The sequence below is a fragment of the Enoplosus armatus genome, chromosome 13 (genome assembly GCF_043641665.1).
Source record: "Enoplosus armatus isolate fEnoArm2 chromosome 13, fEnoArm2.hap1, whole genome shotgun sequence".
Classification (NCBI taxonomy): domain Eukaryota; kingdom Metazoa; phylum Chordata; class Actinopteri; order Centrarchiformes; family Enoplosidae; genus Enoplosus; species Enoplosus armatus.
This window is the reverse complement of record NC_092192.1, coordinates 11041913-11065029: the sequence shown is the minus strand read 5'-3', so window position 1 is coordinate 11065029 and position 23117 is coordinate 11041913. Positions and strand designations below refer to the sequence as shown.

The window sequence follows — 23117 nt, the reverse complement described above, 5'->3', positions numbered from 1 at the left end:
CGACACATGGCTCCTCACCAGTGCTGGAGAACATCAGCAGCAGCCTCATCCCTTGGGTGTGTGGTTTTTGTTTTCACTCTTCCTAATTAGCATGTGCGTCATGGCAAGGCAACACAAGCGCTTTCTCAGCAACAAAAGACCTTTACTAAGCCCAATTGACAGAGCATGTATACTGTATGAGACCACTCCAAAAACTAGAGCAGCAACAATCATCAAAGAAAACAATCGCTTTGTTGACAGAGACCCTGAGAGGAGACAGAGGCGGTGGAAACTGAATCAGAAGCTTGCCTTGCCGTGAGGCCGCACCTATGAAACAGTCGGTGTCCTCGCCCCTGCTCAATTACAACGTCCCAGCTGGGTAAACCCTGACCCAGAGCTCTTTCATAACACACAACCGCTCACAAGACATCTCAGTAAACATCTTTGTAGGTGTGTCCCGGAGCCACATGAATCTTTTTTTATTTTTATCAGTGAAATGAAAAATATGTTGAAGATTTGTTAACAGAAAATAATGCAGTAATGCATCCATACAGGGCAAACATGGTTAAAGTTTTTATTTTGATTTGACCTTTTTCCCCATCCTCCCTTTTCCCTTTTTGAGCACTAGGCTTTTATGGCTGTCGCTGCTTTGGGCCATCCCCAAACCCTTAGGAGGACTGGCTAAATGCCAACTCCTGCATATCACTCTGAAGTGAGAATATGGTGTTTGGGATATTGCCTTCATATGTTTGTCAAAAGAGAATCTGGATCAAAGATAATGTCTGTATTTTTGACAGAGTCCTTTGGGAGAACAGTTCTGCCACTGAAGTTGAAAGAGAGTCTGATAAGTGAGTTCCTGTGGCCTAGAATTAGCATTTCGCTTTTATCTGTGTTGAAAATAAAGTTCTTTTTCGTTTTATTTTTTGTGTGTTGTTGCAGAGAGATGAAAGATTTAAGGACTCAAAGATTTCCTGATTTTTTACAGACGCTGCTTTGTATCACCTGGCTCGTCTGAGATGTCGCAGCAAGAGACATTCTCATCTGACTCTTTAGGGGTCAGCCTCCCACCAACTAGCAATGAGCTCATTTTGCCCCAGAAATGCAAGCACACTGTATCCATTAATAGAGCGTCAGTCAGACAGTAAAATGCATCTGCTATAAATGGAGGGAAGACTTTTGTTGTTGTTTGCTTGAAGGGTTTCCAATTTCTCAGAAACATATGGTGAGGATCAGTGAAACCTTAACCTGGGTCTTGCTGTGAGTCTTGGGTTATTAAATACAGGTGAGAAACAATGTTGCTCTGGCTAACTGCTGGCTTTCTGTAGCCTGAAGTTAAGTTTAGCTCATTCCTTCTGGGAAATGCATGTTGCAAGAGCCTTGTGATGTCTTCAAATAGAATATCACAAAATCCACAAATCAAAATTCTAATGAATTAACTTTCTGCCAGTCAACTAATCAATCAATCACTTGAGAAGTAGTAGAGAAGAATATCCAGTTCAGACCAGTACAGAAATACACCAAAGAACACTTGTCTTGTCTTATCAATGTCAGAGATTTGACTGTCAACACATTCAATTAATTTTCAACTCTCACAAGTTCAACTTTGCAGCATGAACTGATCTAAGTCTGTTATAAAATCCAATGTGAATGACACGCAAGATTATGTTTCCCTGTGAGAACACCCTCCGATCATCTTGTGCCTAAACTCTTCAAGCCTCATGAAGTCAACACAAGACTGTGCAGCAAGTCATGTAGCTGGTGTGAATGGCTGCAGCATCATCCGTATGAGACGGATCTTTAGCAGGCTGTTAATCAGAGCTGCTGCTGAAAGAAAGCAGAACAGGCAGGCAGTGATGTATACAAGTAAAAGTTTGATCTGATATGCTGTCAAAACTTCAGACAATTTGAGGTGCTACAGCTGCTGCAGTGTCATCTGATGAAAAATGACTGATGATTGTATTGTACTGTATAAAAATGCATTTGCTCTCTACTATGCATCTAAATGCACCTACTACCTTATTCCAATTATTATTATTCATTGCACACTAGTGTCATAGCACAGTCTTAAGAGTATGCCACCCTGCATTTCACACATATTGTTTGTGTGTGTGACAAATAAACATTTGAATCCTTGACGGAAAATAATTAAATGAAATAGCTGAAATAATAACTGATATCTGATATTTCATTGATAGCAATCAAGCAGTACATCAGCTAAAACTAACATTTTATACATTGAATAAACTGTTGCATTCAATCTTTTGTTTTTCTTTGCTGTAGTAGCAGATGCGCATGTTGGTCAAGCTCATGGAAGCTACGTCAAGTAAATCAGATATATTATTTTAATAAATCATTTTGACAAAATAAGAGTGTGCCAACTACAAATTAAAAAATAAAAGATGCATACTGAAGTTATGTTTTTTTTTTTTACTATATATTCTCCAAATATATTCTTTATTTTAACTTTGGTACATTAAGAGAAACATTAGTCATGTTTACTGGTTTTACTTTGAAAAGAATAGCGGAAGTACGTCTCATTCTTTCCGGCTGACCTCACGAGTTATGCAGCTGTCTGTAACTTTCGGTATTGTAATAGCTGAGTAACTCTTTGTCGTCGTTCAAATATCCCGCAGTGTATTTTATCTGACCATTTAAAGTGGTGTGCTATACGACAACGTCTTGTTAATCTTATATATATTGACGTTAATATCCTCCGACCTGTAATTGAAACTAACTGGCTAGCGTTAGCTAAGGTAGCTAGGCGAACTTCTCCATGGCACCTCTCCGGGTCCTGTGTATCCATGGTTACCGTCAGAACGGCAGCTCGTTCCGTGAAAAGACGGGAGCTCTGCGGAAGCTGCTGAAGAAACAAGTGGAGCTTGTTTACCTGAGTGCACCGCTCAGTGTGCAGCAAGTCAGCAGTGAAGGTGGGTCATCCTCTACACCTGCCTCCAGTAAAACACACTGAAGTGGGGAGTAACAAGTAGCTAGTTGCCTTTAATGTTATTGGAAGTATAGAGGTGGACTAAGCTTGCTTTCACTTTGTTCATTGCGTAGACTTTATTCGACATTGGCCTCTTAACGAGATATATGGACGTAGTTACGCATACACAAAATACTATATGAAGTAAATCCGTATTTATGTTCTGAACTGGTGGTGCCTTTTGAATTTTAGATAATTTAACTCAGCAGAATAACCACTTTATTTATTTCTGTACTTTCCAAAGCTCCAGAGAAGGAGAATGGTTCTGGTCCTGGACCAGGAGGCGATGAGGACCCCAGGGGTTGGTGGTTTTCTGACACCCAGGCTCGGAGTTTCAGCGCTCAGCAGCAGTGTGAGGAAAGCCTGGGGCTCGACGAGAGCGTGACGGTTGTGAGAGAAGCTGTGAAGGTCCAAGGTCCTTTTGACGGCATCCTGGGCTTTAGTCAGGGAGCAGCTTTTGTGGCCATGCTGTGCTCTCTTCAGGAGCAAAAACTGGAGTCAGAGTTCAGCTTCCGCTTTGCCATCCTCGTCGCTGGTTTCCGCAGCGCTTGCAAGGAACACCAAAAATTCTACAGCGCTCCGCTCCAGATCCCCTCCCTGCATGTGTTTGGACTGGAGGACCGAGTCATCCCTGACAACATGAGCAGGGAGCTCCTCCCCTCCTTCCACGACCCTCAGATCCTGACGCATCCTGGTGGCCATTTTGTTCCTGCTGCATCTGCTCACAGACAAACGTACCAGGACTTTCTCAAGAGGTTCCAATGAGAAACCAAAGTTGCAGAAACTCAGGTGCTGAATAAGTGAAGAGCTGCAATCCATCAAAAAGACTCAGGCAGACATATGGCCAGGGAATGTTGATTATTTAATGTTCAGAAAAATCTTGTGGTAACATAATTGGTTCCAGAATCACTACAAATGCCATGTTCAGAGTCATGACCTTTGTGCTCTGGAAGCTGTTTTTGTTAGCCTCTGATCTGATCCATCTAAAACAGTACAATGACTGCTGTCCTTCTCAGGGAAAATGTCATGTAACAGACAATAAATCACGTGACATTTGTTTATTTAATATATTCTGGTCTCTGTTTCTTTTTGTGGGATGTGTAATAATATCTTTAAAGTAACAAGTGTATCTAATAACATCCATGATGGCTTTGTTCCAATGAAGTGTTAATTACAGCTGTGCTCTTCCTGCTGTCAACACATCTGTTGTGAAAAGAACAAATTTAAACCAAACTTTTTAACCCTTGCATCTTCTCCCATGTGTACTTGGGAGTTAATAACTAAATAGCCGATTGCATCATGAAGTTCTCAGCTTTCAACTGGTGTATAAATTTCTGAAATATTGTGTAATTCTGTGTTGAAGTGAGAACAGATCGAGATAATGAGATAAAGGCCTCAGTATGCTTCCAACAAACCAAGTTCTATAGGCAAAAATGTCACACCATAAGGCAGGACTGAAAGCATGCTGTCATTGCCTCCTGGCTGCATCTCTCTGTCTATTATCTCTTTGTCTTTGCATGCGTCTCCTTAACGCAAGGAATCGTACAAATCTCAAAGGCATTCATAGTGTTGCACTCTGTTGTACACAGGAAAGGTGACAGAAATTGTTGTGTTGCGAATGAAGAACGAAAGGGAGAGTTCAAACCTCAGCACACGTGGCTAGTTGCTGCCTAACATTAGCTTGATTTGTAGGATTGTCTGTTTTGGAAAGTTAGAAAATTGTCGGAGAGCCCCCCCCCCCCCGAATTCTACTGTCAGAAAGGCCATTTCAAATGCTGTAATACGATCTGTCCAGCTCAACAGATTGGCAGATGGGAACAATCAGGATATTTGTATAATTTATTTGGGAACAAGATGAACATCAGGAAATAGAAGGAACATTTTATAAATGACTCAGATCAGAGGAATAAACGGAAATGTATTTTCCGTTCTTTCCCTGCAGTAATCTCAATAGTCGAAGATAAAAAGCGTTCTCCCCTTTTATAAAAACAACACTGCACCAGGAGAGGACAGACATTTTTAGGTTCTGGGAACAGTCCGCCATGATTGTGGAAAGTTATGACAAGAATTTTATATCAGAGCCACAGTGGAAACCTTGATTTAATTCGTTTGAGTAATATTTTGCATAACATAGTTTTGCAAACTTAACTTGTGTAATAATATAACCTCATACTGTAACAAAAATGTCTTTGCCACAGAGTTTATACAAATGGAAGGAAAACATTTCAGATGTAAACATGATAGATGCTCTAATAATAGTTGGAGTCATCTTTACACGTCAGTATGTGGTTACTGAGGCATTTTACCCATATTGAATTTGCATTGCAGCGTATGGGAGCATCAGCTGTGAAGAGTGATGAAGGCTTCCCCTGCCAGAGGCGATGTATCTCAATGATTGGTCTGGGTGTTGCGTGAAGGTGTTTCTTCATATGCGGGTTACATAGACGGGTTCATGCACACGCTCAAATGCACAAGGTTCAAGGACATGTTGTTCTTTTATAGCTGAAAGCATGTGCACGTCAGGCTGCACTCATTCGATTGTTTCCAGATGTGTGCTCTCTCCTCTCTACCTCTCTCTCTCTCTCCTCTCTACCTCTCTCTCTCTCTCTCTCTCTCCCCCCTTCCCTGTTGCTTTCATCTCCCACTGGCCTCTACCTCGCTCCGAACTCTCCGCAACATCCTCCTCCCTTCCGCATCCTGTGTGTCATCGGCTTTGGGTGCAACATACCCTATCACATGTCTGCTACATTTATGACATGGACAAAAATAGTTTTGTTTGTCTGGATATCTGAAAATCCACTCTTGATCCAAAAATTACAGACAACTGTGGGCTGCAGTGGGTGGTTATTTGCCGTGCTGAGATGCAATTCCACTGTAAAACAGCTTATATTCAGCATCAACTTCCTCGCTTGTAAACATACACTCTCACTGTCTTAAACAACCTGCCTTGATGTTTATAACATGTCTCCTGTTTCCACATCTAATGAGCTGCTACTGCCACTCAGATGTCATGGCTATGTGGTCTCGTTTCACCATCACAGGCCCTCATATCCCTTCTCTCCTGTGCTCCCCCGTGGCCCTTGTGTCCCTCCAAGACCTCACAGCAGACACACACACACACACACACACACACACACTCACACACATGGTTTTGATAACAAGTGGAGACAAACGGAGAGAGTGAGTGAGCGAGGGAAACAGTAAAAGAAAAAACACAGAGGGTCACTCTTGCCAGTAAGTTTTACAACAGAGCCGTGACTCTCTTCTCAGGAATCCGTTCCCCCTGTTGCACAACAACCGGGAAATAAAGGAATGAGAGACAGAGACAGATGAGGGTGGAGTTACCCTCCCTCCCTCTCTGCCTCCCCCCTTTTCCCTCTCTCCCACTTTGCCTCTCTCTGGCTGTTGCGGTTAAAAAGGGAGAGTAAGGGCACATTCAAGTTTTCGCTGCGTTTGAATGATCACTTTTTCCCTCTTCCCCCGGTGGAGTATGGGGAATGGAGCAGGGGGCAGAGGGGTGTGTCAGAGCACAGATGGACTCTATTTTGATTATGGAGCGTTTGTTGTTATGGGAGACGGAAGGAGAGGAGGGGCCACGTGGCGCATGTGTCTATATAAGACTTGCACTTAAACTCCAAAGAGCCTGGTCATCCCATGGCCCAGGCACGTCCAGACACTGGCAAAGTTGACCAACTCTGCCTTCTTTCTCCAGCTTCCTACTACTGACAGCTCTCAGTGGAATAATCTGTGATTACAAGACGCTCAGCAGAGGACTTGAGATTTTATTACCTGGCCTACAATTTTGGGATTTACATGCATTTTTTTTGCAGTTGCTCACCATTATTTTGATGTTTGTCATCATTGTAATCTCCAGTGTTGTGATCCCAACAAAGATGATGGAGACAGGAGGACTGTTGCGTAGTTTGGATTTTTAACCTGTTTTTTCACACATGTAAAAATGGACATTGAATTGATATTAATATCAGTTAATTTAAGTCCACGCATGTCTGCAAGTGTTAAATTGGTATGCTGGTGCGGGTGGATGTGATGTAACCGTTGTAATGTTGGATGTTTTCCAAAGGTATGGCCTGTGTCCAGCATCTCATGGGATATAGCCATGCCGCTCTGCTTTGTTTGTGTGTGTGGGAGTGTGTGTGTGTGTGGGGGGGGGTTGGTGTGTTTGTCTGTGACTAGGTGTGCATGTGTGCGCCTGCAAAGTTTGCATAGAAAAAGAAAGTAACCTTGTGATGTGAAAGCTGGTTAGATATGCAGCGTGTTTGACGTGTGTGTGATGTGTGTTGACATGTGAAAGAGGGAACAGAGGGAGTATATTTAGAGTTGTCAGTCGAACTGCTATTTAAAGAACAGAGAAAAGTCAGTTGATGTCAGCTAATGACATGAAACTACACAGTGAAGGGATCTATGCTGCAGTATTAGTGTGATATCTAGGCCCAAACAACGGGCAGTGGGTGTTTATGTGTGTGCGTGCGTGGGTGTGTGTCGGCATATTTTTCCCTCCATATGGGTGTGATTTGGTCATTTGTTATCCAGTGCTTGCATACACACACACACACTTCTGGTTTTCTTCTACTTTGTGGTTTTCTTGTTTGTGTGGACAAAGTGTACTTTGGCTGGGGCCAAAACGTGGTCTGGTTTTTGCCCTCGTCCCGTCATCGTGCGTAGCTCTCTGATTTCAGATTTACGACATATTGTCATTTATTTGTCTAATGGCTGAATGCTGTTAACAAACAGTCACGGATTTGGTCTCCTGCAACATGCTGTCTGTGATCGGCCACTCAACCTGTTCAATGTGGGTGTGCCTGCTTAAAACTGTCACTTTAATAATACCGGATGTCAATATGTTCAGGGGTTGTGTGGATTGTCGACTGAGGAGGTACAGAGGTGAACTGAGGACACAGCTGAGGCCGTCTGAAGTTAGGGCAGCGGCCGTTTGATGTATGATGTCATCTGCAGTCACTGGTCTGCGCTGTACTGGACTGTTTTAGAGGCCGTGGCTGGGCCCTGGCAAGGAGAGCTGCGGTTTGGCTGTCCTTATAGGTGCCTAACTGACACTACTGGGGCAAATATTAGTCATCGTGAGTATGGAGGAGGACTGTGGTAGAGTCTGGACAAGACAGAGAGAGAGAGAGAGAGAGAGAGAGAGGGAGAGAGAGAGAGAGAGAGAGAGAGAGGGAGAGAGAGAGAGAGAGAGAGAGAGAGAGAGAGAGTGAGAGAGAGAGAGAGAGAGAGAGAGACATGTCTTGGCTCACATAACCCAAAAATGTGAACACTGTTGCGCAATCTTGTTTGTTTTCAGACAATTATTAAGAGATTTGGAGGGTAAAAAGGAACATTACAATAATTCCAGCAAAAGCCTTTGCTGTGCTTGTGTAGCTCAATGATATTTGTAGTGGAATACTATGCAGACTAAAGAAAGTGAGAACATGTTTAGAGCATTCAAAACTAAACAAACAATAACAATCAAATAGCTGCTGAGGTAATGACCATAATAGTCATAAAACCGTGATGGGTGTTCAGTTACACCAAACTTTCTCAGCCGTGCACTGGGACCTAATGTGGGATCACCTGAAGTATAGATGAGGTCTAAGACCAATATGCTAATTATTATTTTGGTAATAAAGGTTTATGGGTTTCATAATTCATAATAATTATATATAAATACATTTTGAGCCACTTCCATGCTATAATATATAAACCATTACCAAACTGACAAGATTGAGAAATCCAATGCAATGATAAACGTGTGTCAGATAACTTCTCAGCCCTGAACAGTAAGAGTTTATGTGCTGTTGTTCATCTGTCAGCACATGAGCTTTTACGGTGCAGGGAGGCGGAGGATAAACAACTTTCTTTTCTTGTCTTTTCCTTTGTTCTCTTTTCTTTTCTTCAGTCACTCAGCACGTAGCAAATATGTTGCCTTTTTATAAGATCATGGACCAATATGTGTGGCAGAAATGTGATGGTTGAGGACGCAGTGAAGAGGAAAATAGTTCAAACTTCTGTAAATTTTGTGGTGCAGCCATGATCTATATGCTGACTTTTTGCTTGCATCACTATACTAATGTTGACAACATGCACCCTGAATTGCTCAGTTCTCTGGATTTGTTCATCTTTTTTTTACAAGCTTTGAAAAACTCCATCTGTCTTGGATACCTGGGAGCTTTGACAGCTGCTGCACATAAATTGAATGAGAAATCTACCTCCCTGTCATGCTGGTATCTGGAATCACTCAAATAGTATTTGTCTTGGTTTAACCAACTTTTCTACTCAGACCACCATCTGTCACATCACTTACAAATTGTAACTACAAACAAAAGGCAGCTACCTTAGCAAGGATCCACAAAACACTGTGGCAAGTGTTTTCAATTTTTATTTTATTTTATTAAATCCGGCACATATTTTGTGCTTTTGTGCTTCAAAACGTTTCAGCTTGGATAAAGTTCAGTACCTCTGTTATAAACAATCCTGACCTGTAGAGGGCAGAGTAACTCTGGATATTATACAGTAGTGCTTGAGGAAGAGTGGAGCAAGGATTAATTCTTTCTGCGTGTGTGTGTGTGTGTGTGTGTGTGTGTGTGTGTGTGTGTGTGTGTGTGTGTGTGTGTGTTTGTTGTGAGCATACCATGTGTGTGTATCTGCACATGTGCAGGCATACATGTGGGTTAGCCCACCTGTGTAGGACCCAGTGTGTGGTTTGTGTCTGCCTGCAGGTTACAGCGCTGCCTACTGGGAATACCTGGCTGTGCTGCTTTGAAGTGAGGCTGCTCTCTCTGACAAACAGAGAGCGGAACAGGTGTTGGAGCTGGCTGACTCATCCGTCAGCATGTGCTCTTTGCATTCATTACTGTACTCAGCAATCAAACCATAAAGAAACACATAATAAAGTACAAGTGAAAAGCAATATGTGTCCACATGTGTCATTGCGTACTTGATTGTTAAACTTTGATTGTATCAGATAGATTACGTTATGTGTATTGTTGTGATTTTACATAGAAATACAATACTACATATACAATCCAAAAAAAGAAAATACAGTCATTTTGGTATCTTATCAAGGGATATCTTACAGAGGTTTACAGCCATGAAAAAGTCAGACTGATAACTTTGCTGTTCCAGACAGCAATTACATGGATGACCTAACCTACTTTCTATATGAAAAGAGAATTTCAACTAACCTAATGCCCACTTAATTATTATTAATAATTATTAGCCACAACTTAACTTTTTCTTTCTTTTTCCTTCCTGCGACGCCTGCCCCTAACGACCATGGCTGTAGACTGTTACCATGGTGCTGTTGCTAGAGTAACAATCTAAAGCCACGGTCGCCATGGAGACAGCAGGGTGGAGGAGGAGCCGGAGTTGGCTTGGTAACTGGAAACTGCAAGGTCTCATTGGTTTGAGCGTGGATATTACGCACTTACATGGTGTAGGACTCCCCCAATGCAAGCCCACACAGGTTTCCTATCTGAGCAGGAGAAAAGAGACGGACCAGGAGAGACACAGAGAGGTAGAGAGGAAGTCTCTGACATACATAGTCAAATCAACCAAGTACTGAAGAGTATTTTGTTGTTGTTGTTGTTCTTTAGGTTGACATCACTATACGGCATGGCCTCCGCATGTCCATGTTGTCTTCAGCGTGGTGTTTGGTGCATTGCCAGGCTTCAGTAGCCATGACTGTAGACTGTTACTGTACTGTGATACTGTATAAGCAGTAAGCAGTCTAAAGCCAAGGTGCTGATGCTCTGGCCAGGTTAAGGGGATGGGGAAGAGATGGCAAGAAGGACAAACACTCCTCTTGTGGAAACCTGCATCAGCAAAAAAAAAAGAGGGGAGGATATAGGTATAACATTACTGGAATCAAACCTGACACAATTCCCAAGAGGTGGATGCTGTTCAATACAGTGCTTGTAGACCAGGGGCTTCCCAGTTGCCTAAATAGTTATCATGGGAAGACTACACTGAGTAGAAAAGATGCTGAAGACTTTAACCATCATGGTAATATTTTCTTCAGTTAGGGCTTTAGGTGTAGTTGTAGTGCCATCTCTGCATTATTATTCATGATCCTGTGTAATTACTTTAAAACAACAACGTGTTGCTAAGTTGAGGAGAAGACTATCTAAAAGTAGCTTTTACTGCTGTGCTCTAAACTGAGGTAGAACATAAAACAAATACACAGTGGTGGAGGGGTTTTTGTTAATCTTTTGAAACATTGCAAAGTGTCTAATCGGCAGGCCTGTGCTATTTTGAAGCTATAGTAATACACTGATTCCTGGTCTCTTACCATCTACTCAGGGACTGATTCACTCCTGTGATGACCTGGGAATATATTTCTGTAGCTGGCAGGACAGAAAAACAACAGGACCGAGACTGAGAAACAATGTATTAATAACACCAGGGTGTCAACAATTGCAAAATGTATTTTTTTATTTTTTTTTCCACAGATGATACCATTATTTACACTAATGTTTAATCAACTGAGTAGGTCATCTTTAATGTCCAGAAATGACTAGATATTTTTGATTACAAAAATATATACTTTTTAAAGTACAAAAGAAAATATGTGTGAACCAACCAACCAAGCAATCAATGAATCATCTACACCTTCTACTGATCAGCAAGTCAATCAGTCAAGCAAAAACTTTAAGGTGTGAAAGTTTGTAATAAAATCAATAAAATGTCACCCATTTCATATTTTCATCCAAGAGCATAGAAAACTTTATAAACATGTATTAGAATGGCAGGGTTGGCAGTAGGCATCATGCACCCACTGTTTTTCCTGTCTCTGACCTAGTTAGTGTTTATACGTAAGCAAGTGTGTGTGAGAGTGAGAGAGCATAGAGCGAGTGAGGCAGAGGGACAACAAGAGACAAGTAGAGAGAGAGATCTGGTAAGCTGTGTGTTGACTGTTTTGATATAAGAAGAATAAGAACTTTATAGGAATGTCCACCAATAACTCTTCCATCATGTTGGGAATATTTGGAATTGTCTTCAAGCAGCCCCAAACTAGTTATTGTTGAATAAGAGTTTCAGAATACTGACCACTGACTACCTAATTTACTAAAACTTGAGACAACTTGAAAACTTGGAAACCAACTTTATCTCCCTTTCTAACCCTCAACAGCCTTGAGCTGCTGTGGTTTTGGCCCTTTAACCTGACATGTACCTGATTAGATCTGCTGATTATGAGACTAATCTCTTGTTATTCAAAAGCTATGCAGTTATGGTACAGTATGCTAAAGACGACTGACGCCAGCCAAACAGCTAACTCGGTAAGAACTACGAAAATGATATGCAACAGCGAATCAAATCTGTCTAGCAAGAAAAAAGAAAGCCACCAGTTTTCACTCTCCTTTGACAAAGCTTAATTTCATTCCTTATCAGCTCACAGTTTTGTGACAAGCACATATCTTGTTGAAACAGATGTATTTCTTTGCATAAGCAACGCGTCTGTTGTTAATGAGGGGGTCTCTGCAACAGGTTCCCTTTCATCTGTTTCAGCACTACGGCGCTGGGACAGCGACACGGCGGCGCTGTGGCTCGGAGCTGTCCGCGGTGCTGAACTGGACGACGCCGACAGCAGAGAGTCTCATTTTTACAGCAGATTGTAAAAAGCCAAACGCCCCAAAACTTTAAAGTTTACTGAGACTTTTAAAACACTAGTGTGTATTTCACCTCGTAACGATATATATAATCTATAAAATGCAACTCTAAACGTCTATCTGCATTTACATGTTGTAGCGCCCTCGTTTCTACAACGTAACCATGTCTGAAGTGGACCAGCGGCTCTGCAGTCTCTGCTCTCATTACCGAATAGATGTTGGTCAGGTGACGAGTACCGTCACACGTCTCAGTGCTCTACAAGTCACATGCCCGAGGGTTACGGGCACGTGACGTCACGTCGCGAGCAAACCAATCGGCTCTCGTCCCATTCTGCTGTCTGGCTTATCAGAGCGCGTGGGCAGTGGCTTGGTCTGGCTCGGTTTCCATGGCACCGGGGAGAAACCGCTTCGACCGTGTAGGTTGACTTGACGAGCATGCGGATCCCTCCCGTGAAACATGCACGGAATCATAAGGAGTCAACTTGAGCCTGAACTTTTGTGGAGCTTCTCTCTGGTCTTTGTATTTTACACAAAACACCTACAAGTTTCCATTACTTCTCAAGATTTAAGCAAGATTTAGACTGTTGTAGAAATGTACCATACTTCAGTATAAGGATGAACGAGGTTGTTAATGATTGCTCCATCATACACAATATCATACCAGCTGTTTAATCTATTCCTATCATATTCTATTATAATATTACAAAGTATAGTAATATTTCAGATGGCTTTGCCTTACTAACACATAATTAACATGGTCGGATCAAAGTCAGTGCAACAGCATCCACAACAACGAGTTGTGAATGAACAAGGGGTTTCATTGACTCGCTCCACCCACTCCTCCCTCGTGTTGTCCGTGCACGAGCCTCTCACATTGCGCATTCACACCCCCGCACGCCAGAGGATCACACTGCAGTGTGCGCGCGTGCACGTGCGCGCGCGATGCCTTTAAAAGGGTTATAGTAGGTGACTGCGTATCATCTGCAAAGTGCGCAAGAATGACGCAGGGCTGACTTCACTGGCTGACGACGTCACAGAACTGAGAGTGGGAAAAAAAAGTTAAAGGAAACGCCGACCGGAAGTGCATGAAGGGAGGGAGGGTGGAGGAGGAGGAGGGGGTGAGGGAGAGGAGGAGGCGGCGGCGAGGAGTGTACCGCCACACCGGAAGAAAGTGATGGCTATAATGTCATCACTATCACCGGAAACCTCCCGGTGCCACGCGCTCCCGAGAAAGTAGAGGGGCTGGTGAGGAACACTCCCACCCCCCGCCCCGACACGCACACACTCACACAGAAACCTGCGTACACACACATTTGGGCACCGGAGACGTGTGTGCGCCTCTGTCTGCGCACGTGTCAGTGTACATTGCACGGTGGCATTTGCTCATTTTAGCTGGACAGCACCGGGTAGCCTACAGAGGACCCAGCGCTGCCCGAGTGGCAACCAAAACAGCGTCCACCTGCTTCCTTCTGAAGCAGTTGCGACCTGTTTGACAGGTGAACATAAATGACCCACACGGTGATTCATATATGTTTAAATATATATATATATTATATATATATTTATATGTGCGGTACCTAATTGGCACAGAGTGAACCAGAAAGTGAAAAGATTTGAGAAAGGCAGTTTGTACTTTCTGAGAAATCAGAGATTCTGTTTTTTTCAGGTTACAGGCTGAATGCTGCCCACATGGGAGAGAAAATGAGTCACACTGCAGCAACTTCCAACCGGAGAGTCAAGATGAGAATAGTGTCAGTCAAAGCAGACTAAGGGGCTTCATAAGTCCAATACACCCTCTCCCTATAATGGCACTTAACCCATATCAGAGGTGATTAGTTCCATCCCAGGATTTGGATAAAGTAACACAAAATCTGGTCTGTAGAAATATGAATTTAACTTACCTCAGTCAAAGTTCCCTGTGTGGCCATGGCTCCGGCTCCTTGCTGTAGAAATATGTCTGTCCTATCTCTAAACTCTTCGTCAACATGAAAACTGTCAGATCTGTGCCACGCTGTCTTCGCGCACCGACGCTGTCGTCCCTCTTCTCCAAAGTCGCTTCCCATACAGACCGGGCTCTCCCATCAACCGTAGGCTTTTTATAGAGATCCCGTAGTAACTAGTAGAGGGAACGGAGGAGAGAGGGAGGAGGGAGGGAGGGAGACAAGGGGGAGAGGGAGAGCTCATTCAAAGATTCACCTACACATGTACGTGCGTATCCCACGTCATTGAACGGAGTGCAGCTATTTATAAAGGGGAGGAAAAGTATAGCCTGAATCACTGTGCACGAGGATGAAAATAGCATGTTTGTTGTTTGTGCGCTCTTTACACTGAGATGCCAAATATTAAAAGCTCTAACGAGAACATTCCTGTAATATAAAGACATTTAGAGTCTCTGAGGTACTCATTAGTGAGTTGTATCGTATTTCCATCTCTCAATATTCCTATAATAGCCTCTGTACCTACAGGATTATCTGTCGTTAAATTTCGCAAGGAGGCAGATTCTTTCATTTCAGATTCTCGTTGACTATTTTATTTGCCAAGGAGGCAAAACATGCTGTAATTGCTTCTGTCAGATGATTTAGTTGTTGCTTCGGTGATAATATGATGTCCAGTTCAAATGGATTCTTTGAGGCATCCACAAATGTTATTTTATATGTTTCCAAATAATCCTGAAACGACTTTACAGCTTTCACTTATCGCTCGATTAATTGGAGAATATGAAAAGAGACACATTTTTCGGGGGGTGAAAAATAGCTGAAAGCAAGCGTCCAAAACTGACACCTGTAGTCGCATATGTTCAAAAAAATGTTTTCCAAGTGATCATAGCGATGAGCAAATCGTGATGTTTAGATTAGGCGATGAATCACTGCAGCTGCCTGCTTAGAGTGACTGAAAAGGTTTGCTGCAGTGCTCTAGATTTTTTCCCCCCATATATATTGATGTCATTTCAGAAATATGAAATGATCTAAATTCCAACCACATATCTGTAGAAAACCCCAGGAGAGATGCGATAGGAGTCGTGCGTAAATCCATCCCGACACTGCTGAACTCAACAACAAGTTGAGGGAGGTTTTTTGGGGGAGACCCTCGTGCGTAAAGAAGTGTGTCAGACATACGTGGGCGTGTGCGGCGAGAGACTCCTGTAAATCAGACGCACTTTGGACACAGGACTGAAATGCCCATTTTCTTTTTTGCTTCTTTTTTTTTTAAAGATGTCCTCTTGAGTTGAGAAGGCACAGAGTCACACTACGCACGAGTGGAAGTCGAGAGAAAACTTATGTTCACTCCTCCAAACACTGGAGGGTAGGCCAGGTGTGGATTCTGATCTGTTCCTGCACAAACCACCTCCTTCATCCATATAATTACTGAATAAATTGGACATGATTCTCCTCCTACTGACTGTGGATTTCAAAAGAAAAGTCTCTTCAATTATAATTAAAGTCCAAATCAAAGCAAAATCGTTTTGAATGTAGCCACTGCAATCTGTCATGCCTCTCTTTGAATGCTTTGTGATTTACAGGTCGCCACATGTCACAGGCGAATGAACAGACCATAAAATAGAATAAAATCTCTTTTCAATCCAACCTGTAACTTATACTGTAATTCATTTTGAGTTTATGAAGTTTCCATAGACACAACAAACACAAACCCATTGCAGCGCTCTTAAAGGGAAGATACACCTTGAAATCAAATTCACATACTTTCAGTTTGTGAATGTGAATGAGCCCCTAATTGAACTGAACAGCAGGGAGACAGCCTGCAGTGATGATGTGTGGTTTGAGCTCGTCCGCCTTTAATCACCACCGCTACATCTTCCTCTCTCTGTCAGTTTCTCAAGGTTATTAAGGTTACTCTCGCTGGGCCCCGACCTTCACCTGTGGAGAGACTGCCAGGACTCCAAAATCAAAGAATCCAGAGTTTCCTGAGCTTGCAGATTGATTTTTAACCTTGAGAACACATATCTGTGCTAAAATATTCAATACTCAAGGTTACTTTGCGTATCCCACAGCATTTCTTAAGGCAATAGAATCCCCCCCATGACATCCAAGCATGATCCATCCACTGAAGAAGGCCATGAGATATAGTTAAAAGCTAAATCTTCAGAATATTATATATAATATAATACCAGTCCAGAGTTTCTGTTTTCAAACTGCCCTGCTGCTAAGATTCTTGCAGAATGGGGATATCCACACGCGGAAACCTTACACTCGAATAAAAAGAAGTAATATCTCAATCAAAAGCTATAAGCCCACAGGGTAAGTCATTAATTAAATATCAATGGACTCTCCCCAAAAAAGGTACAAAGTTGTCTGCGTTTGTGGATGGTTTCAAATCATTGCAGTTCAAGAACAGAGCACCCTCATTTTATGTTAAACACCAAGACATGTGGAGCAATCCTGGTGGCTAGTGTTTAAGGTGCCACTGTAATGTCCCCCGTTTGATTCCCTCCCATTGTTTCCTGTCTGTATCTTAACTAACGGCCATCTGTGGATAGATCTAACCTTCTGAAAAGTGGTTTGAATTGTAACATAGCTGACACATGGTTCACTTTGTAATGCTAAGTATCACAGTAATACGCTTGAGAATACAGATGTTTGTTTTTTTTATTTGAACATCTTTTTGCGGAATTTGTGAAACCAGTTGATTTTGTCCAGAAGACTCTCATACATAGGTCTAGCTTGTTACAAAGAATATGCAGTGTGTCTTTAACCCAGGAGATCTATGATTCTTTGCTTGTATTGATGTTTGAAGGATGACACAACATGCATTGATGTATTGACCATTCAACCCATGACTTTAAAATCTACATTCATATCCCCAGTAGAGGCAGCCCACTGGGATGTATGATCAGTTAACAGAGAGAAAAAAAACATCCTTGCAGCACGATAAGAAATCAGGACAATACACCCACAGAGGCAAGTACAACATTAGATCTTATTCACTCTGTTCGTACATTTTGGTCAGGACTCTATTGTCCTTCCTCTTTTAGTGTAGACCTGCCTCAGAAATGATTGCAGAAGAAGAGGAGTGTGAATCTCTCTCAGACTTGGGCCTCAAAACTGTAGAATCTCCATTGGCTGCATAAAAATGGCAATAGAAATGTGCAGATGTGTGTGTGTGTGTGTGTGTGTGTGTGTGTGTGTGTGTGTGTGTGTGTGTGTGTGTGTGTGTGTGTGTGTGTGTGTGGAGAATTGCTAAAGTGTGTACACACAAGCATACACAATCCAATTTCCTCACACTACACCCCACATGAATATGCAAGCAGGGGGGCTGAATGATTGAAATAGTGTGAATGAAGTAGTTCCTCACTTACTCCCTCCTTAATCTTACACTCCCTCTCATTACTGGCCCCATAGTGCCATAAACACACACACACATACACACACTGCTACAGCATCATGTTATTTTTCTTATCTTTTCAACCTTTTGAATTTTAGCATGATGACTCTGGATTATATATTCAGTTTGTAAACCTTTTGCTTCTCGTGTTGACACCCAGCGATCAGCCCGCAGGCAGTCTGCCTTCAACTCATATTCAACATTCAACTTGCATTTATACCGAGGCTTGATTGTGAATCAGGATGCAGATTATTTCCTGTTCAAATCTCTCATCTGTCTGTCATGCCCAGTTGTTGGCTCTCTTTTTATCTCCTCATCTGTATTCCAAACAGAGAATGCAGTCAGATAAGAGAGAAAGAAAGAAAAAAAAACTCATCCCTCCCATACACTCTCCTCTCTCCTCACAACCGCCTACCTTGCCTTCCCACCTCCCCTTCTCCCATTCTGACTCATACTGAAATCCCAGTGAGCCTCCTCTCTCTCTCTTTCTCTCTTTCTCTCTCTCTCCCCCACCCCTCCGCTCTCATTTGTGTTTTTTCTCTCCCTTTGATTGCCAAGCTGGCTCGAACGCAATGAGGAGGGCGAGAGAGAGAATGAGCAAATGAAAAAGGCAGAGAGGGAGAGAGGAGCGGAGGGATGGAGACAGGGAGGGAGAGGAGGAGGAGGAAGACTCTGCGCTGCCAAACGTGCCCGTAATGAGGATTCTGTCAAAGGAGAGCAGAGGAGGAGGAGAGAGAGAGAGAGAGAGAGAGAGAGAGTGTGTGTGTGTGTCAGAGTGAGATGGAGGTTTGGAAAGAGTGGGTGTATATTAGTGAAACCCCTCTCGCCCCCACGTCGTTCCCTCCACTGTCTCTGCGCTCTTCTTGCCTACAAGATTTGTGAGATCGCAAACCCACACTCACACACGGCAGCAACTCCACATCCGCCCACACACACACACACACACGCGCGTGCCTGAGCAGAGACCGTTTCTGTGAATTCATATCTATTCAGAAACTTTGAATACGTGTGTTTTTAATGTTGTGTGACGGAGGAAGAAACACGCGTGTAATGGCGTATGTACTCCCTCGGCGACATGTGTTTCTCAGCCACAGCAGCCAATTAAATGGCTCCAGCTAAATCCACTTACCTGAGATGGCATGACAAGATTATTCCCATGATTTCATTACATTTACGGAGCATCTGTGGCAAAAGATGCCTTGATGGGCTGTCCTTTTGCAAAGTCATATGCCGTCTCTTCTCATCTGCTGTAACTCCAACAGTGACTCATACAAAACTTCACAACATTATGCCAAAGTCATATGCTGAATGTAATTAACGTGCAATGCCAGCTGTATATGTGTGTGTGTGTGTGTGTGTGTGTGTGTGTACAAGCGTGGGCAGTCATTGGTGCATGTGCGCATGTGTTGGGGGGGGTGTCAGTGTTAGAGTGAGTGAGTGCATCTGTTTGTATGAGTTCAGCATGAGGATCATTGGAATTTCCACTGCAGATCACCTGGAATGTTTCAAGTGGCATATGTGTCTGTATTTATGTGTCAAAGCCAACGCCATGTCCTAATATCATGTATACCGCACATCCATAGCCTGGTGAAAATGAAGTGTATGTCTTAAAATCAGCTGCAATGTCTGAAGAGTTAACTCCTTAAAACTCACCGACCTGCCAGTGGGCCAGTCATTATGAACTCATGCTGTGCAATCAATTTCAATTCGCTATATTCCATTATCTACACTGCCTTCCAGGGAGTCCTGGATACATAACATTTAAAAGCTTGTAGACTAGTTTGTTCCCATACAGGCCTTTCTAACTGGTTCCAGATAATGGCACCATAATGCTGGAGGCCACTCTTGAAGGCAGCATTGTTCAAACGCACAGAAGTTTAAAGATCCCAACTAAAGGATATGGCCGGTTGAATTTTAGGGAAAAGTGCAGAAAAAGAAATACAGGATATTTCTATTTGATGGAAAAGTGCTGCCATTAGAAATGTTTGGGGTTTTAATATTTTACTCATCTTCAATGAAGAGCAAGCTAATACAGAATATATGCTGTATTGGATCCTGTCAGACAGCGTGGAATTAGAGGATTTTAACAACCCTGAAGCTACTTCAATAAGGGGAAAACTCTACATTAAAGGTTTAAGAAGTTGTGCTGTTTGTGCACAACATAGTCAGGACTAATGAAATATAGTTTTGGTCTTTGATGAACGTCTGTAATAAAACTTTCATCGAATGAGGTCATGCAGTCAATAGCTTCCACTGCTACAATCTGTGTTACATCCTGCCTCGGACTTCTTTGTTCAAAATTCTCTACTTTATGTTTGGCTCCTCTGCATCGACACATCACTCCATGTACTCCATCTCATATTGTCTTTTCGCTCATTCCTCCCCTGTCACTCCCTCTATCTCTTTTTGTGAATTATACATTAAAGCCAGTTGAAATGGATAAATTCCAAACATCCAGTGCCAGCAAATATGCGTCACACAAGCCTCTGGCCTCAGTCTCTCTTTCTCTGTGTCTTTCTGTCTGTCTCTCCTACACACACACACACACACATACACACACACACGCAACACACACACACACACACACACACACACACGCATGCCTTCTTTCATTTCTGTCTCCTTCACTACTTGAGATGTGGATCCCATTTCAGTCGTTTCACTTTCATCTCCCTGCCATTTTCACTCTCTTCTATTTGTTACCTGTGTTTTCAACCCCAGCAGCATTTTCATTCTGCTCCATCCTCAACCACAATGTCCCACTCTTGTCTCCACCTTTCTCTGCTGACTGTATTCTCCCATCTGTCCTCCTCCTCCACTCCAGTCATCTCTAAAAGTCATCTCCTCCCACCTCCCAGTGTCCCAGTGGGGGGAGACAGAGAGAGATAGACAGAAAGAGAGAGGGAGAGGGGAAAATGAGATGGGGGGCAGGAGAGATCAGGATATGATTGGGCTGGAGAAACCCCCTGATGTCAGAAATTCACCTGCAAAAGCTCCCTGCTTCCCCCGCTTTTCTCATCTGTATTCACACTCTCTCTTCTCCTCCTGCATCATGCCTCCTCACCTCTCTCCCTCACTTCCTCTTTCTCTCTGTCTCCCTCCTTCCCTCCCTGCCTCCCCCTCTCTGTCCTTCTGTGTCTCTTATCATCCTGCATTGCTCCACCTGCACTGTGGTGCAGCACTGACAATCAGAACTCTGCACACATACACACACGCACGGAGGCAACACAAGCGCACACACTTACAGACTCACACACACACACACACAGGGAGACACACGCCCACCACTTCCGGCAGCCCCCCTCCCTCTCTCACACCTCTCCACTGCAGACACGAAACATTCTACAACCCCTGGTGTGCCAGTGCTTCATCAAGAGTCACTGCTAGCACTACATCAAAACAGTATTCTGCATTCACACACAATGTGGCTTATTGTTTATAATACAACAAAAAAATAACTGTAACAACAAAATCAAAAACAGAGAAAGAGTCAATGATAGGAGGAGAGGATAATAATAATGATAGATGAACAACATGTCATTTTAATTCAGCCTTTTTTATATTGCATCTTTCTTTCAAGTGCTTTACATAAAACACAAAATGAATTGATAAAACATAGTAAAAGACAACAATAATGGAATAAGACAGTATGTGAAAGTAAAACCACATCCTGCAACACTTTGAAATAAACAGAAAAGGTTTATAAAATTGTGTAATTATCCCAATTGTTGTTGCCTGTATTTTATCTCTCTGCTGTCTGCCTGCTTTATGATTTTAAGGCTGTACTGTAGCAGCTAAATTAGACAAATTAAGTTCCATTACTGTTATAAGTGATCTACACACACATAAGTATGTGTAGATATTCCTGATTACTATGCCAAAGAAGTGAGCCAAGCACCTTGGATGAATAATTTAGGGACATGATGAAGGAACGTGTACGGAAAAAGAGAAGGTTTGGCTCTGGATGAAGAATCATGTGTAGGAGATTAATAGGAAGGACAAGAGACTCTGGCCCTTTAATTTGGTGTTGCTAGGGAAATGAAGCTGTTTACTCTAGCATCAGCCACACCAATGATGTCTGCATGTACCGTACCCCCCCCCCCCCCCCCCCCCCCATGTGCATACACACATGCACTACAGCCTTTCTGTATATGTTTCTGTCTTTTATTTCCGCAGGCCCACAATTTCCCTCAACACCTCCTTGTGCCATTTGTTAATTCACATCAAGGTGCTGAGTGGAAGACAAAAGCGGAAAGATGTGACGAGGAGGAGATGTTGCACTACATTAATATAATATACTTGGATGGAAAACAAAAGTAGATGGGGGGAAAAGTTGTTTTTTGGGGCCAATCCAAGGGGTTGAACGCTAGGACAGTTGAGCTAAAAATGAGAATAAGTAATCAATCCTGACATCTAGTGGCTATTATTTGGAATTGAGGATGTGTATATGTGTAGGATATCTGTCTATTTCTTTATATAACGTGCAGACCTTTAAGCCCCCTTCCCCCAGGCCTCATATGTAGGTCAAGACCTACGTAGGAATTACATAACTATACATTTTAGAATGACAGTTTTGTCAAAAAATTGTATATGTAAATTGTAATGTTATATGCCAAACATAAGGCATGTTAGAATGAAAACAATTCAGCCTGGTACAAGACTGGAAAACTTTGCGCAATCATTATCAAACACCCTTTTATTTGGTGGAAAGATGTTGTCCCTGTTTCATTAATAACGTTAAAATAATACCTAAGATAAGGATAACAAGAGCTTCACATAACACAAAACCAGGAGTTACAACAATGGAGCATATCTAGGTCTCAAGACTCAATCACAAAATAAATAGATATACACATATAAATATAGGTAAAATAATAAAATAAACACAAAATGTTCAAAGAAAAACACATATTAAGGGTTTTGCAGGAGTATATTCTGTGAATCAAGACAAGTAATAAGGATTTTTTGTGGTTCTTCATTTGGCTTAAAAGGTGAAAGTAGTAGTAGCTCTAGTTGTAAATAGTCTTATTTAAAGGACTTCTGATATTGCAGTTTTTAAGTAAAGGATCTGAAAACGGAAAATTGTGCAGGGACCGAAACATAACCGACTGCCTTCGCTGAAACGTCACCTGCTGAATATGTTTGACCCAGCTGGGCCACCATACTTCTGTGTGTTTGTTTTAGTGAAAGCAAAG

At 42.5% G+C, this 23117-nt stretch overlaps 1 protein-coding gene across 1 annotated transcript; it reads left to right on the top strand.

The window, feature by feature from the left end:
- The first annotated feature begins 2752 nt into the window (after positions 1–2752).
- ovca2 (OVCA2 serine hydrolase domain containing) lies at positions 2753–3999 on the top strand. Its single transcript, XM_070918006.1, has 2 exons — positions 2753–2906; positions 3207–3999. Exons 1-2 carry the CDS (start codon positions 2753–2755, stop codon positions 3725–3727), a joined length of 675 nt encoding a protein of 224 aa, XP_070774107.1. The 3' UTR covers positions 3728–3999.
- Positions 4000–23117: the final 19118 nt, after the last annotated feature.